Genomic DNA, 18,374 nt, shown 5'->3' on the forward strand with positions numbered 1-18,374 from the left:
CTAAGACTTAAAAGTCAGAACTTCAATGCAGGTAGGAGAAACCCACAACAAGTTCAGTATACACTAGGAGGGCTTAAAATTTCAAGTAGCCCTTTTGATGCAGTCTTTTTTTTTTTTTTTCAGTTATCATTTCAAAACTAAATTAGTCATCATCCAACAGGCAAAAGTGTGACTAAAATACTTAAACAAGAGATTTTCAAACTTTTTCTTAACTATAAAAACAATAAAAAATACACTGTACCTGCTGATCCAAAATATGTTTGTATGTGTATATGCATATATACTGACATTTATAGAAACTAAAACCACATTTTCCTAACATGATTGCTACCCTTAATATGCTAAAATGCTTTACACGGTAAAATATTCTCCTCTTTTCTATTTCAATTTGTTTAATGAAAATACTGGCTATGAACCATTAAACTGTTTCATGATCAACTAAGCCGGCCACAGACTGCATTTTAGTGATTCTGATCCCTCTCTTTCCACCCAACTATAGGAATTACTTTAAAATGTCATCATTGGTAACAGGCACTTGTTGGTGATGGGGAGGTATCAAAAAAATCTCTTTTTCCTTCCTTTTTACCCACACTAGAGCACAGCTATGAATTATCAAGAGAAAGATGCCCGAAGTTCTCAATGTGAGAGAAGCAATGCCACCTGCTTCATGCTCTATTGGAGTCCACACTAGTGCAGCGACTTGCCTTTCTAGGTTCTGCATCCTCTGATTGGCACTGTCGTTTTCATGGATGAGTTGTCAAGGATGTAAGAACCCATCATGTGACAGCTATCACCTTCTAAATCAAAAGGGCTTTTTCATTTGCATTAGGAAGCCCTTGAAATATTTATCAAAGACTAAGAGTAGATTCTGAGGTGCTGTTTTGTTTTGGACTATTTTTTTTTTTTTTTTTTGTGGAAACATGGTATAATGTTAGGTAGAGTAGAATAAAAGGATCTGAGTGGCTGGGAATTTTGTATTTATTTTACAATTTTTACAAAACAGCATTAAATAACTTTTACATAACCTAGACTCATTAAGTGCCAGTTTATAGCCCAAGATTCTTGTTCAAACACCCAATTCTTGCAGAGCAAGATAAATAGCAGGAGTTCTGCAAATATTTTCTGATTTGAGCTAAGCATCTTGACATAATTCAACTAAGACATCACAATGGCAAAACATATTTTCTTTTAATCCTAATTAGTGCTTTATAATGTTATATAATGTATAATTTTCTATGCTGTTATAGGTTTTCTCAAATTAAATTCAGTTATACTTTCTGTAAAAAGATTAATATTTTATACACTAACCATATGAATCATGATTAGTTATTTGCCAGCTTTATTAAATTAGACTGAGAGAAAAGGACTCTTTCGCCCTCTTGTGGTAATTTTGAGGTAGTGTATTCTCCTGTGTATTGGAATTTTTTCTTTTTACTCTAATAGGAGAGTGGGATTTTTGACCATAGTTTCTGAGTTTCCAGAAGCAGTACATTTACTTTCTGCCCTTCACAGTACATGTACATTGTACCCTCCCTTAAGTTTCTACCTCAGAAATTTAGTCTTCTCCTCGCTCTGTTAGAAAACATTCTGTTTCCCTCTAATTAATTACTATAGCAAATTTTTTTAATGAAAGTTACTTTCTGTATTCTAATAACAGACAAAATAATTACAGCAATTCTCCATTGTCACGGATAAGCTTTAAGTAAACGGAAATAATGAAAAATGTGGGGGGCTGAACCATCAGCATTTTTTTCCAAGAGAATCGCTCTTGTGAAGTATAGACATTTCAGAAGCTAATGACATTAGTCTAAATATTTTAAGCTTTTGAAAGTAGTAAAAGTCTTTTATTTTTTGTCCAAAAATATAAACTAATAATTTTTTATGCATCAGTCTCTTAAATTATATAGAAAACAAAATATGGAATTACAAGGTTACAATAATACTAGCTTTTGGACTAATAATGAAAGTCTTTTCTTTAAAATAGCCCTGATCATTAAGCAATGGCCTTTCCTCTTTCTCCCACAACACAAAAATTTTAGCTTCTTTGCAAAATTAATAATGGTAGTTCAAAACTGTACAAAAATGACCCTATGAAATAAATTTTAACTACATAAATAATTAGTAACTTTTGAAAGATAAATTACTTATAACAAAGTTAGCGTTAATATAGTTAAACACTATGGAAAATACAAAACAAAGATGGATTCCTAATTAAATGAACTAAAAAAATCCACTCTTTCCATTTTTATAACTGTAAAAAATAATCTTAAAAAAATTTTTTTTTTTCTCTTTAGGGCTACACTCTTACGACATGGAAGTTCTCAGGCTAGGGGTTGCATCAGAGCTACAGCTGACGGCCTACGTCACAGCCACAGCAAGGCAGGATCTGAGCCACGTCTGCGACCTACATCACAGCTCAAGGCAACGCCGCCAGATCCTTAGCCCACTGAGCGAGGCCAGGGGTCGAACCTTTACCCTCATGGATACTAGTTGGATTCATTTCTGCTGTGCCACAAGGGGAACTCCTAAAGAATATTCCTAAATAATATTAATAAATGATCTATTTTTAAAGCTCTCATATTGTTCAAAGAAGCCCCTTGTATAGTATTCAGTCAATTCTCATCCCAAAATTGCAGAGGAAAGACTAGAATTACAAAACTGCCTTCTTTGCAGAGGAACCAGCACTTTCAAGAGCAAGATAAGAAGGCATGTCTCAGTAAATGAAGATGCTTTAGGGAGACCACAGCACAGATTACACACTGGAAGTAGCAGGAGATGAGACTGAAAAGCCAATAGGGGTCAGAGTGGAAAAGGTCTTAATGATAAGTGAGGGAAGGGGAAACAGCACAGCGGGTGCAGTAGGAGAGAGACACGAGCAAATGAGACTTTTGAAAAGACCCCTTGCTGTATGGAGGACAGAACGATGGGGTAAAAAGGAGACGGGGCTATCAGTTAGGAGTTGTTTGCAAAGACAAGGGCCTGAACCAAGGCAACGACTGTGATCACAGAGCGGAGAAGAGAAATTTGAGAAACAGTAAGATGTGGAATCACCAGGTATGAGTTACCGTGAGGACCTGAGGACGTACTGTGGAGGTGGGGGTCTCAAGCTTACAGTCTAGCTTTGGACTCTCCCATCCCCAGAGATGAGTGATGATGTTTTTGGACATGCTGCATTTGAGGTGCCACGTGGAAAAAGCACGCAACTCAACAAGTTTGAGGTTACAGAATTCAGGGGAGAGTGGATTGTCAAGCCGCTGTAAATTATCAGTGGCTGGGTAGAAAAAGGAATCTGGATAACAGATCATCCAGGGAGAGTGCAAAGCATGAGACGAGATGGAGGCTGAGGGTAGGGTCAGCAATACTGAACGGTCCCATCTTCCTGTTGAGAGAGGTGCCATCATAATCGTGACTTTGATTCACGCTGGGAGAAACATTTAGTTTCGTTCCACTTTGCAGATCAAAAAACTGAGGGCTGGAGTTCCCGTCGTGGCGCAGTGGTTAACGAATCCAACTAGGAACCATGAGGTTGCGGGTTCGGTCCCTGCCCTTGCTCAGTGGGTTAACGATCCGGTGTTGCCGTGAGCTGTGGTGTAGGTTGCAGAAGCAGCTCGGATCGCGCGTTGCTGTGGCTCTGGCGTATGCCAGTGGCTACAGCTCCGATTCGACCCCTAGCCTGGGAACCTCCATATGCCGTGGGAGCGGCCCAAGAAATAGCAACAACAACCAAAAGACAAAAAAAAAAAAAAACAAAAAAACTGAGGGCCAAGGTTAAGTGGCTTTATTTAACGCTATTTATCTGTAGAAGGGAATGAAAACTCAGATTTCCAGACTGAGCCCAAGTTGTTCCATCGTACCACTCAACGTTCTCTTTCTAGTACAGCCTGTGTGTTCTTCCTCTGCTTCTGCTGGTAAATCTTCAGTGGACAACAAGTAAGAGAGACCCTTTCTGCAACAACTGATGGCAACAGATGCTTCTTGCTGTTGTTGTTGTTTTGTATATACAATCAAAACCAAAATGCTGTACTTCCACCCCTGACCTTCCAACAAAGTAGTTCGTTAGTAAGACCCCAAATTTACACCCCATGCTTCCTGAGTAATCTGGGAAGCCAGGAAATGCCCAATTCTATAATTATGAGTAGCAAGTGGCAATTTTATCAAAGACACACAGAGAATGTTTGAGACACTTCAGAGAGAAAAGCAGCTGGAACGACTTTTCGTGGTCCTTCATAAATCCTGGTTGAGGATGGGTTTCACCAGTAAATTCTACCATATATCCCAGAACACTTTTTCACAACGACATTTAAGAAACGCAAAAGGCAAGAGGTTTCTTTGGTGTACCTGCTTGGTTCGGCCGTTGCCAGCTTGGTGACTTGATCCCGCTGGGGGACCCTCCTGGCTTGAAGGCGGCAGCTGTGGTGAGTCCTGCTACCCCGGGTCTAGCAAAGGCTGGGCTTCCTGGTCTCTCGGCTGTGCTCTGAGCTCCCACTGCTGATGGAGCTGACGGCTGGGAAGCCTCTTGGGTGCTGTTGGAGGGAAAATAAGGAGACGTTTTTTGGTGACGTGGTGGCAATCTAACTTAGCAATGATTCGCTCTTTTCTCTGTTTAGTAAATCTCCAAGGAAAACAAAAATATTAAACCAAAAAATTAATTAGTAATCTTTAAAAAAGAAAAATTCTAATACCATCACCAAGGGGCAGCTTCTCTTTAAAAGAGTAAAAAAAAAAGGAGTCAGATTGCATCTGTTCAACACTTTGGAAATTCTCTTTAAAGTTTCTACCATGAGAAATTAGGCACTGAAAAACTGGTACAGTCAATCCTCTTAAAAGAGAAGCTCAACATTTCAGAAGAGGTTTCTAGATTAAAATAATTAATTACTGGAGAATCCCTAAAAATCTCTATGAAATGGCACAGGTATTGCTTTCCTCTTTCCCACATTCTTCTGGTATTTTATGAATCAAGTTTCTCTGACATCACACCAGTCACGCTTTTTCACACACATACTCATTCAATAAATACTTAAGTATCTACTAATGCCGGACCTTGTGTTACACGGTGGTAACCAAGAGACGGCATCATAGCCTAATACAACAGCCAGTGCCCTGTGCTCACAATACAGGAGAACAAGAAACTAGTTGCCACTGTCCTCTCCAAATCAGAGTTATTTGCCTAATAAGAGGTCTTATCTGTGCTGGTTCCAGTGATTCAGAAGATCATACGCCTTTTATTATCCTGGTCTTTTTTTTTTTTTTGGCCGCACCTGCAGCACGTGGAAGTTCCCTAGCCAGGGCTCGAACCCATGCCAGAGCGATGACCTGAGCCACTGGAGTGACAACACCAGATACTTAACCAGCTGTGCTACCAGGGAACTCCAAATGTTTTATTTATTTATTTTTTGGTTGTGCCCCCAGCATGTGGAAGATCCTGGGCTAGGGATGGAATTCATGCTACAGCAGCAACCCAAGCCAATGCTGTGACAATGGCAGATCCTTAACCGACTGGGCCACAAGCTAACTTCCCCAGTCATTTGTTATTGGAATGATGCAACATGACAGCAATTTCTCTAAGTGCAGCATAATAATAACAACAACAACAGCAGCGACAACAATAACACATCCCACTGACTTTTCAATAGAAATTGAGGTACTTGTTGCTAAATGATTCCATGCATAGCAACTCAGTTCTTTCAACAGCTAAAATCAATAGCTGGAGGAACAGGTCATAAAGATAGGATACTATTTTAATGACTTCAGTAAAATAAATTATGCTATAATTTACTATTTATTATATACTGTAAATTATAAAGTATAGGTTGAGCTTGCTTAATTATATTGTATAGGCTGAGATTATTCCAATGAAAATTTGAATGCAATCATGCCCACTCTGCAATGAAATGACCAAGAATAATTTCCCCAAAGCCTCTTGAACCCCGGTTAAGACCTAACCGAGCAGGGCTGAGGCTGCCTATCCTTGGGAAGGCCTGCTGCAAGGCTGCCCTTTGGCATTTTTGGAAGCTGGTTGGTTCAACAGTTTGCTACAGTCATTTAAAAGTCTCTCTAAAAAAAAAAGTGTGGCTCATTGCACCTAAACGATATAAACAATGTGGCTTATGATAAACACCTGCTTTCCTTCTGAGAGTCAGGAGTTTTGGAATGAAGGAGGCACCGCGCAGCTCACCTACATAATGAGCCTGAATTAAACCTGTCTTAGATACCTAGTTTCTACAGAGCTTCTCAGGTAGGTGACACTTTGCACATCTTAACTTACTGGTGTCAGGATCTATACATTGTGTGTGACTTCCCTGGAAGGCGACTTTGGGAAACCTGAGCCTCCTTTCTCCTGGACTTGGTCTCATGCACCTTTCCCCTTGCTGATTTTGTTGTGTATTTTTTTCACAGTAATAACTGAGTCACGAGCACTGTGATAGACTGAGTTCTGTCCTCCAGCGAGTCATCAAACCTGGGGGTGTTCTGGGCACCTCTTAACACTAAATAGTTTGGAAAAGTCGTACTGGACCTATTTTAATTTTCTTGAAATGTTGTTCCTTCAAATTCAAGTCTGGTGGAGCCATCACCTACCTTCGTTCATCATTTCTAATTGGTTTAATGAAAAACTAAAACCTGTTTGATGTTAAAACATACTATACAATGAAAAAAATCAAGTACTTTAATAATCTTTATCATAAATAAAAAAGCAAAAGATTGTTTAATGGCAGAGCTGAACGCAACAAACAATAAAGATGACACAATAAATAATATTAATGGGAACAGAGTTTAAGATTTACTTAGTGACTTTTAAAAGATTTGTGATGAACAGATAATTTTACTTCTTAGTGACTTTTAAAAGATTTGTGATGAACAGATAATTTTACTTCTCTAAGCCTGTTACCTACCTTTTAAATGGGGATAATACTTTTCTCATAACAGTTTCAGAGACATAAATAAGAAAATCAGGTACAAAGTGATTAGTATACTTTAGGATACAGAATAAAAGCTTAATATATGAGAAGGGTAATTAATTTATTCATATAATAAAAACTTATTGTCAATATTTTTACACATTGCAAATCATTTTTGAAAGTAATACAGAAGTACAGATCATTTTAATTCTAGGAATTACTCATGAGGATTTGAAAAAAAAAATCCATATGGTCACAAATTGAGAAGAAAACTTATGACCAAGCAATGCTAGAAATTACAGATGAAAAAAAATATAATCTGAAAACAATAATAAAACCCAACTCATCATTTAACATTTAATAACCTGAATCTAAAAAATGCTACAAATGAACTTATTTACAAAAGAGAAACAGACTCACAGACATAGAAAAAAATCTTATGGTTATCAAAGGGGAAAAGAAAGGGGTAAACTAGGAATTTGGGATTAATATATACACACTACTATATATAAAACAGGTAAATAAAGACCAACTGTATAGAACAGGGAATTATATTCAATATCATGTAATAGCCTATAATGGAAAAGAATCTGAAAAAAATATATATGTGTGTGTGTGTGAATAATTTTGCTGTATACTTGAAACACGGTAAAACAACTATATTTCATTTTTAAAAAATACTATCTTTATTCCAAGGCTATTGTTAGGAGTGGATGAAATACAATGAGATAGGAATTCCCTGGTGGCTAAGCAGGTTAAGGACCTGGCTTTGTCATTGCCATGGGGCAGGTTCAATCCCTGGCTCAGGAAATTTGGCATGCTGCAGGTGTGGCCCCCCAAAAAACAGAAAAGAAATACAATGAAATAATACAGGTAACACGACTGAGTACAGTGTTGAGCACAGGGTATATGCTCGAGAAACACTATATAATACCTAACTCAGATATCCAGAGATTAGCACATGTACTAAGTAAACAACCTTCATCTGTACTAATAATTCTGCTTCTGAATACAGTTCATAGAGAGCTCTGATCCAGGATTTTGAGACCAGATACAATCTTGCTTCCTCAAGTCAATTTTAAATAACACAATATTTCTTAAAATTCCCATGGAATACGTCTCATAAGCAAAAAGAATTTTCATTTTTTATTGTATCTTTTGAACAGAGTCTTGTATATAGTCTCTCCACAAAGGCCTAAGATGTTTAAATCTTAAATGATACTCTTCAGATACAAAGACTGTGCAGTAGATTATAAAGAACTTATAAAAACCTAAGTTATAAGCAAGAAAGGCCTTCCACTTATTTTTATTTTCAGGACTGATCAGAAGAGTTAAATAATATCTTGAGAAATAGATCTCTATTGACTTAAAGTCTTTAAGGCAGCAACAAGAGAAGATAAAGTTGTATCTAGACAATCACAAATTGGAATATATGATGCCTAGATCTGTAAAAATCCAGTGTCCCTTTTTTCCTATTTTTAACTATTAGTTATTACTTAAAGAAAATAATAAAACTAGGTATCAGGTATTAAAGAATCAAAAATTAATAAAGTCATTGGCTAAATAATTTCATATTTGGAGAAAATGTTATCAGTAATCTCACAGGAGTTCCATATGGCCTAGTTGTTAAGAACTCTGCCTTGTCACTGCTGAAGCTGGGGTTACTACTATGGATTTGGGTTCGATCCCTGGCCCAGGGACTTTCACATGCCATATGCACAGCCAAAAAAAAAAAATCACTAATTTATTAATATACTATGTCAAGAATACATAAATTAGATGGGCACCTTATTTATGAAATCTTGACTCATATGCATTTTTTCTAAATTTAAACTTTTTAAGGTATACCTAAATTCTAAACAAAAACTAAAATGCTTTCTAAAAGATTTGAAAGCAGAGCCAATCCATAAATATCAGTAGCTACTACCACAGAAGCTGAGAATCAAATACAGTCATTTTGGCTAGTCTGCCAAATAAACTGGTACTGACAAGAAATGCTAATATGACTTCCATCTCAAGAAGAGCAAAGATACTGAAGCATATTTCAAAACCTGAAAATGGAGAAAAACATCCTGAGGGAGCAAAGGTTCCTTTTTAAGACTGAGCTAACGAGACAAAAGACAAAGGAAGAAACGTTAACGTCCAGTGTCAGCAACCTGATTGCTCTTGAGTTTACATTCTTTCTCCATGTTTCTTTCACTATGACAACAAATACATTTTCAGCTGCAGATTGGGAATAGTTGGAAATGTCAACTCTATTTTCAAAGGAAAATCTCTGCTCAAAGAATAACTGGAGGTAGCTTTTATTCTAATTACATGTTTAAAAAAATTTTAAAGCCAAGTGTACATCACATGCTTATCAATATTTATTTATTTATTTATTTGTTTGTTTGTTTGTTTGTTTTTGTCTTTTTGCCATTTCTAGGGCTGCTTCTGCGGCATTTGGAGGTTCCCAGGCTAGGGGTCTAATCGGAGCTGTAGCCACTGGCCTACACCAGAGCCACAGCAACGCGGGATCCGAGCTGCATCTGCAACCCACACCACAGCTCACGGCAACGCCGGATTCTTAACCCACTGAGTGAGGCCAGGGATCGAACCCACAACCTCATGGTTCCTAGTTGGATTTGTTAACCACTGGGCCACGATGGGTTTTTAGGTAGACTTACCAAAATTTATATACTAACACACAGATTCTGAAATGGGAGGAGAGGGATACTTCTGGAAGGTCATAATTACAAGCAACTTTTAATTTTAACAGAATTCTTCTGTCAGAACTCTCTAAAAGGACGTAGACCTATAAAACAGTCATCAATCTCCTTCTTTCCAGAATTCTGTTTACAAGAAAATGTTTGTATGTTCTTAAGCAAAACTCCTTAACTTAGATTTTCTGTATCAAAATTCAACATGCTAAATATACTATAATGAAAAGATACAAGTCTGGCATTACACCACACTTTATTATTATTATTATTTTTGTCTTTTTGTCTTTTAGGGCTGCACCAGTGGCATATGGAGGTTCCCAGGCTAGGAGTCAAAACGGAGCTCCTATGCCCGAATGATAGCAATGAAAGATATGAGATGCTTCTGTGACCTACACCACAGCAACACCAGATCCTTAACCCGCTGAGTAAGGCCAGGGATCGAACCGTGTCCTCATGGATGCTAGTCGGGTTTGCTAACCACTGAGCCACAACGGGAACTCCCACACTTTATTACAATTTTAAAGATTACTGTCATACAAAAGTAATAATTAGAGAGAAAATACCTCTGACATTATCCCAACTGCTCTTTTTGGTACTCTTCTCACTGAAGTCAAAAAGACTCCTCCTGAAACCCTAAATTTCTGCGTTGCAGAATGCCGACTAGCTTACCTTGTAGGGAATCATTTTCCTTCCCCTAGAATCAAAAGCTATTTAGTTTGTGCCCACTGCTGTTAATAAAAAGTAACAAAAATGACTATTAACACTTGCTCTAGAAGTGGGTCCATGGATAAATATTCCATCAGTGCATAACTGCAGGCATACCTTTGTTTTTTTTTAAACGAAAGGTTTATTTAAATAATAAGATGCCTGACTCGAAGGAAAAACTATCCAGGATTCATTTCTTTTAGAGTAACTTTCCCTGCTTAAAGATAAACTGCCTTATATGTAACAATTACTTATAAAAAGTTATAAAAGTGTCCTCAGGTTTACAATGAAAAATGAAAACCATTAAAATTCTCCAATCAAACGAGGTATGCAAGGATTTTTATGGTGTTCTTTTCCTATTACAACAGCAAGAACAAAGGAACTTACTGGAATATAAAGCTAGAAGCTGAATGAACACAGCACTAATGGAAAAAGGGGATATTTTCTCAGAGCCAGTATTTTTCTCCACCCCATCACCATTTTTTTTTGTTTTAACTTAATTTCATTTATTTCTTTATTTTTAAAGAAAATGTAAGAATTTTTAAATGATTTTTTTTTGCACGTATACAAACATCCATTCTTTTTCAGATTCTTTTCCCATGTAGATTATCACAGAATATTGGGTAGAGTTCCCTGTGGACCAGTCGTTCCATACGCTACAGTTTGTATATGCCAACCCCACACTCCCAGTCTGTCCCTCCCTATCTCCATTTGATGCCAATCAAAACACACCACAGGCCATTTAGCTAAACACACAAACAAAAAGCTTGAGGGGCTTTTCTGCAGAGAGGATTTGGAGCATTCCATCAGGTTCTCAAAAGGAACTTTTATCCCAAGTATAGTCCAGTAACCTGTCTTTGTACAGACGTAGCCCTGCCAATGTAGTAATTTTGCTCATTTAAGAGTCACAATTCCACAAATATAAACTAATTTCAGGTGTTATTTTCTTCATAGAGCAAAATATACAATGATGTCTTATCCCCCCGTTTAAACACCTTCCTTAAAACTTATCCAGAACTACACAGGCACACCTCGTTTCTCATTTTATTGCTCTTTACGTAACTGTGCTTTGCATATACTGCCTAATTTTTACCAATTGAAGGTTTGTGGCAACCCTGCATCCAGCAAGGATACTGGCATCACTTCACCAAAAGGATGTGCTGCTTATTTTGTGTGTCTGTGTCATAGTGTGGTAATTCTCACAATATTTCAAACCTTTTCATTATTATTAATTTGTTATTGTGCTCTGTGATCAGTGATCTTTGACGTGACTATTGCAAAAACATTATGACTTGCTGAAGGCTACGATGATGATGGTTTGCTTTTTTTTTTTTTTTCCTCGTCTTTTTAGGGCCGCACCAGCAGCATGTGGAAGTTCCTAGGCTAGGGGTCGGATCGGAGCAACAGCTGCTGGCCTACACCAGAGCCACAGCAACTCAGGATCTGAGCCGCAGCTGTGACCTACACTACAGCTCGTGGCAACGCCAGATCCTTAACCCACTGAATGAGGCCAGGGATTGAACCCACATCCTCATGGATACTGGTTGGATTCGTTTCTGCTGAGCCACGATGGGCACTCCAATGGTTAACATTTTAAAGCAATTAAGTATTTTTTAAAATTAAGGTATATATGTTAATTTTTTTAAACATACACTATTGCACACATAACAAAATACAGTGTAAACATAGCTTTTATATGCACCAGGAAACCAAAAAATGTGTGACTCATTTTATTGTATTATTTCCTTTGTCACACTGGTTTAGAACTAAACTCTAACATCTCTGAGGTATGCTAGTAATTAAGAGTTCAGGAGCATCCGTAAATGTTGGTAGGACACAAATACATGATCCGGAGGCAGTCTGTGTCATATCGGGCTTTTACTAATTATAATCATAGTTGTACATGTTGCCATTAATTTTACGTTCTGTCAGAAAAAACTAGTCTTTCATTAAGATTATACCTTTAGTAAACACTTGGGATATTTTTATTTTTATATTATACCTAATAATTTTGAGTGCAATTGTTAAGTCTTAGGAGAAAAATTCATTTTTGCATTTCAGTATTTCCCAGATACAGTGAAAATTAAGTTGTTTGCCTAAGTAAAACCTTCTCTCTAAGAACTATAAGGTAGTAGCCAATCGGAATTAACAAAAGCCAGAGATGGTACGGAGAAAAGAGAACCCTTCTACACTGGGAAGGTAGAAGGACGGCGGGAATTAAATTGGTACAACCACTATGGAGAACAGTATTTATTTATTCTTAAATTTGGAAGTACTGTATAATCCAGCAATCCCACTCCTGGGCCTATGTTTGGACAAAACTTTCATTCAAAAGATACGTGAGCCCCTGTGTTCACTGCGGCACTCTTCACAATAGCCAAGACATGGAAACAACCTAAATGTCCCTGACAGATGAATGGATTGAGAAGATGTGGTACACATACACAAGGGAAAACTACTCAGCCGTAAAAAAGAACAAAATAATGCCATTTGCAACAACATGGATGCGACTAGAGATTATCATACTAAGTGAAGTAAGTCTGAAGGTGAAAGACAGATACTGTATGATATCACTTATATGTGGAATCTAAAGTATGGCACAAATGAACCTACCTACAAAACAGAAACAGACTCACAGACATAGAGAATAGACTTGTGGTGGTCAAGGGGGAGAGGGGGAGGGAGTGGGATGAGGGGGTTTGGGGTTAATAGATACAAACTATTACATTTATAATGGATAAGCAATGAGGTCCAGCACAGGGAGCTATATCCAGTCTCCCGGGATAGATCGTGATGGAAAATAATATATATATAAATAACTGGGTCACTTCACTGTACAGCAGGAATTGGCACAGCATTGTAAATCAACTATACTTTAATAAAAAAAGATAGCTGCCAATCAAAACCAATTGTTATCTTTTGCATTTTCTTCAAAAGGTATAAATGGTATGTCTTACTAATAAACATTTGACTCTTCTCGTATAGCTACATCCATGCAATAAAAAAAGGTTCTACTGTAAATTAAATACCTACCCAAGTACTCATAATTTCATACCAAACATCAAGTGTGCTAATAAAAGATGTCACAAAATATTAAAAGGCAAGTTAATAATTATAAAAAACCATGCTTGTGCATTATCATTGCATTGAGATTAGTGAATTTAAAACTGATCAGACATCAGCTTGAGGATTTCTCACCTGGGCTGTGTTACTATGGTGGTTCAGTGTTAGAGAAAGCAGCACCTTTCACAGCAAACCACCCCTTCTGACAGCTGCTCCCCCCAGTACCTGGTTTTCTTAACACGGACAGAGCCAGTTGATTTCCTCGAGGGCTGGAGATACGAAAAAGCTAAAGGCTTGGAAACAGGGCTGATGCAAAGTGCATCCAGGAGTGAGCGATACTGTTCAGGACTGGAGAGCCTGGTGGGCATTTAGAAAGAGCTTTAAGTGGAAAAATCACACTACCAGTAGCAGAAAGTATGCAGTTTTTACTTTTATGATTTGAAACGTTTCCAGAGAGAGAGAGAGAGAGAGAGAAATAGAGATGGAGACAGAGACAGACAAAACAAAGTAACAGAAAGAGGATGAAGAGTCTACTACTCATTAATACAGAATTGGTTAAACTTGCACAAAATTGACCAAGGCAACCCTTTGCAGTTAGAGCTCTGAAAACTACTAGAAATTACATAAAAACAAAACCCCACCACAACAAAAAGGTTTTATTCTTTTTATGGGAGGAAAGGGTGTTAGAAGAGGCTTTAGATCACCTTCAAACAGAAGCAGTTTGTGGGCGAAGATGAAACCAACACACACTTACAATACCTACTTATACCCGATACTGTTCCAGATATAAAAATTGAAAATGAGAAAAACCCACAAGTCAGTAGGCACACAACATGCAACAATCCACGCAACTGAGAGGTATCTCAGATGAAGGGTGGTAATGCAAAGAGATAAAAGCATGCTTTGAGGAAAAGTCAGTAATAAACATTGCGGGGATGTGTCCACAAGCTAGATGAAATGTCCCCAACACAGTTAAGGGCTCATACTAGGGCTGTTTCAAATGGGTATGTTTTCTCAGACGTGATCTGTAAGACAGTGAGAAGCGCTGGGTTGACATCAGACTCACAATGGACATGTAGTTCTACCTGGTTTTTGTCGCAAGAACAGCAGACACAGTAGCGGCTGCACTGCTCAGAACTGCAGCACTATATCTAGTGGGAGAAGACAAGGTCGACAAGGTTCGAGAACCTTCCAAAGAACTTGTCGCCACATTTCTGGTGGAGCTGCTTTCATTGATCGGTGGAGGAAGAAAAACAGAGGACAGGCACAAAAAGGAAGGTGAGAACAGGTAGCATAATAAAGCTAAGAGAGCAACCACGCGATATCGATACTTTATAAAGGTGTGACAGGTCACGAGGGTAAAAGGAGCTTGAGTCGGGTATTTATTGCGGCTGTGCTTCAGCTCAGATTAAAATCTGATATATAATCCTCCGTAAAACTGATTTTCTGAACATGTATTTAAGTTCACTGTCTCTAATCTCATTTAAAAGGAAATCAGTATCATATAACAACACACATTTGAAGACGGATTTGTCAACAACCAAGGAGAAAATAAACCCAAGTGTGAAGGGTGAATTTCCATAAACCGAGAAAGAAGGAAACTTATGTCACTTTTTTCCAAAAAGTCTCTCTATGAACAGTGTTTCCTTAGAGATGATATACACCCAGAGCCTGACATTTTAATGAGACTTGTGTTTTCCAGAGAAGCAGGTATAACCAGCTGCCTGTGCAGAGGCAGCAATTCATATTAATATGGAAAAGAAATAACTTTAAAATATTGAGAGTAAAGCTACTTGGGGAGGAGGGCAAGCACCTTTGTAAAATAAACTGTCGTTCCAGTGATATGACCAAAACATCACCTTCTCTGCTGATGCTTTGGGGTTTTTTTTTGTTTTGGTTTTGTTTTTTTTTTTGGCTTTTTAGGGCTGCACCTGTGGCGTATGGAAGTTGCCAGGCTAGGGTTGAAATCAGAGCTGCAGCTGGCAGCCTATGCAACTCAGGATCTGAGCCATATCTGTAATCTCTATCACAGCTCACTGCAACGCCGAATCCTTAAGAATCCTTAACCCACTGAATGAGGTCAGGGATCAAACCTGCAACCTCATGGATACCAGTCGGGTTTATTGCCGCTGAGCCACCATGGGAACTCCAGTTAGTTTTCTAAAGATTCAAAAAATGCTGGTATGAAATTCCATCTTCAGAATTCTTATTACTTAGGAATTTGTTTCTTCTGGTCTTTTAGAAAAGGTCAAACACACCTGGTCAGAAATTAACATTCCACCATTAGGAATGCAATTATTTTGAAAGTTGGTTTTCAAATTGGAATCGAGACTTTCTTTTTCGTTACATAAAAAGAAAGTCTAAAATGCACAGGGTGAAACCTGCGTCTCGCGTCTTCATTGACGAGTGTAAGTTCTTAATGAATATCCTCTCTCTCCTGTGATCGCTTTTCCCAAAATGTGGTGACAAGGGCCACCTCCAACACGGAGCAATCATGTACCAAACTCAGTCCGAGCTAATGAGAGCTCGACGTCTCAACTGTGAGGAATAACACGGGTCTCTTCTCCCTTTCAGAAGAACTTGATAACCCAGAGTTCCTAATTCCACTCGCTATAATTTTACAGACCCTTAGAAGACAAATTTTAAAAACACTGGCAAGGCATTATATATATGTATACAAACACACACAACTGTTTAAGTATAATTTTTTTGGTAAGTCTATAATTTAATTGAACTACATGACTATGTTTTAACAACTGTTATGAATGGTGAAAAAAGAGAAGGGGAGCTGAGAAAGAGCAATGAGAGATGCTATCAGTGGCAGTGCAGGGAAATATGAGTGTCATGCAAAGTAAAAGAATAAAGTTACCCAGTGATTCAACTTTGAGTTTCTTAATTACTCCGCATCTTTAAGGCAATGGCTACTCTTTGAGGGAAACTGCAACTAACAAGAAACTTAAGTCTATAAAGAGTCAGCTAAAAAAAAACAAAAACAAAAATAAATCACCTAAATCATCTTTCTCCTGTAAGAAGAAAAGGAAACTGTGATGAATTTCTTTCATCACATTACATCACAAGTAATAACATAAAAGAACCGAGTGTCAGCAGAGTCCACAAAATCTTATAGGAAGAATTAACCTGAATACCTTTAGAACACGTCTATCGTCTCCATCACTCCTTTTTTCGGAGGTGACTGCTCTGACTCAGTAAGGTCGACCCGGGAGAAACTCAAGAAAGCTGACGCTCCACATCACAGCAAATAAAAAAAAGGCACAGATTTCCTGACTCTAAGTTAGAACTTAACATCTAAACAAAAAGGAGAACTATGAAAGTGGTGCAAAGCAGTGTTCCAGGGCCAGGTGCCAAGCATTCTTGTCTATTGTTAGTGATGTCAGTTCTGCAACTTATGATCACTTTTTCCTTTTTAGTCAAACAGCTTTAGTACTTAATTTCACCACCAGCATTAACGTTTAGACATACCAAGAGAAAAAAGACTCTACCTAGAATGTGTAGTTACTTTAGAAAGTGTGGCTACTTGGCTACCAAGATATAAAACCTGAGAAACTGCAGGTGGGTGAGGTCCACTCTTGGGGAGGTCTTCCAGGGAACTGTCAAACCTGAGTTTTTAAGTAAAATAAACAAGGCAGAGAAAATATTAATGAAAAGTATAGACATGTATCACATACACTACCCAAAAGTACATTGGTTCCATTCTGGAATACTGCTAGGTTTGTTTTTTTTTTTTTTTTTTCCTTCAAACTTCATACCTGCATGAGGTTAAAACCAACACCAACACACCACTAAACACAAGCTGTTTCCGCCCCCCCAATTTTTTTTTTTTTAACATGTCAACTTCCAAGGGATAAAAGATTATGCTTACAAGGGAAGAAAAGTGGATGGGAATTTCCACCACTGACTGTATTTTGCATACTTTAGGGAAACTTCAGCGAAACTTCAGCTCCGAGAAGTTTACCAAGTTGCCCAGTATCACATACCCAGTAAGGGTCAGATGGACTATGGAGCAAGTCTGTCTGTCCTACTGGGACTAACGATGCTTTCCAGCATCTTGTGGGGGCTGAACAGTGCACTATACCAAAGCAATGCAGAATTTCCTTTCGAGTCAGGATATTGTATTTGCAGATCTGTAATTATACGGATGTTGTTTATCTTGATGTAAACAAAGTGTTTTAACCAGTCACACAGCAAATGTTCGCATGCAGCTGTGTTTCAATGTTTTTCACTTTGTTCTTCAGATGTCGCTACCATTTTTTCTTTTGAATGCTAGAAGTAAATTTTATAACTATTACCAAGTTAAAAAAAGATGAAAAATTCAGTGTGAGGTTTGAAAGAAGAAAACAACCACGTGTAACATTTTGGGAAGAAAATTAATAGGAAAAATACAAAATTACCCTTAGTTTTGAAAAAGGCTGAGGATAAAAAATAGAATGGGCCAGTCATGGTATACTGATTTTCAAATAGAAAATGTAACATTAAGATTAAAGAAATAGAAAAGAAGAGATCATATTCCTATATATATATATTTTTTTATTTAGCATTGGTTATACCTTTACCAGAGGGTTGCAAAAAATGTAGACAACTTATGAAAACTGTCAAGGTAGAAAGAAAACATCAACTAAAAGGTAGAGTGAAAAGAACTTGAAAGAATAACAAATGGCTGTGCTATAAGAGGGGTCAGCAAATCATGGCTCTCAGGTCAAATTCAGCCTGCCTCTTACTGTTTTGTGTGGCCTGAGAACTAGGAATGGTTTTCATATTTTTAATTTTTTTTTTTTTTTAATGAAAAGAAGGAGGAGTTCTCACTGTGGCGCAACGGGATCTGTGGCATCTCTGGAGTGCTGGGACACAGGTTCGATCCCTGGTCCAGCACAGTAGGTTAGGAATCCAGCATTGCTCCAGCTGCAGCTCAGATCTAATCCCTGGCCCCTGGGAACTCCTTATGCTACAGGGTGGCCAATAAGAAAAATAAGTCAATAAAAGGAAGGAAGGG

General features: G+C 37.8%; 1 protein-coding gene and 1 long non-coding RNA gene across 31 annotated transcripts in view; both read right to left on the reverse strand.

The window, feature by feature from the left end:
- PDLIM5 (PDZ and LIM domain 5) overlaps positions 1-18,374 on the reverse strand; it is a 216,586-nt gene that overhangs the window by 44,102 nt on the left and 154,110 nt on the right. For 13 of the 30 annotated variants that reach the window (XM_021101756.2, XM_021101753.2, XM_021101752.2 and 10 more), the window contains 4 exons: positions 16,867-16,983; positions 14,452-14,592; positions 13,592-13,723; positions 4,339-4,523 (listed from right to left, as the gene is read on the reverse strand). In XM_021101756.2, the coding sequence (XP_020957415.2) occupies positions 4,339-4,523; positions 13,592-13,723; positions 14,452-14,592; positions 16,867-16,983 (575 nt within the window). Of the gene's footprint in view, positions 1-964; positions 3,466-3,756; positions 4,524-13,591; positions 13,724-14,451; positions 14,593-16,866; positions 16,984-18,374 lie in introns of those variants that run through there. The other 17 variants (XR_014813356.1, XM_084973434.1, XM_084973433.1 and 14 more) reach the window with 4 other exon arrangements.
- On the reverse strand, positions 5,377-11,718 carry LOC146401052 (uncharacterized). Its single transcript, XR_014813380.1, has 2 exons — positions 11,596-11,718; positions 5,377-9,353 (listed from the first exon to the last, which is right to left on the reverse strand). It is a non-coding gene; the product is annotated as an uncharacterized LOC146401052 (long non-coding RNA).

The sequence above is a fragment of the Sus scrofa genome, chromosome 8 (assembly GCF_054392235.1).
Source record: "Sus scrofa isolate SSC_HxYL_T2T_F1_AM1 chromosome 8, Sscrofa_HxYL_maternal_Yorkshire_Landrace_v2.0, whole genome shotgun sequence".
NCBI lineage: Eukaryota > Metazoa > Chordata > Mammalia > Artiodactyla > Suidae > Sus > Sus scrofa.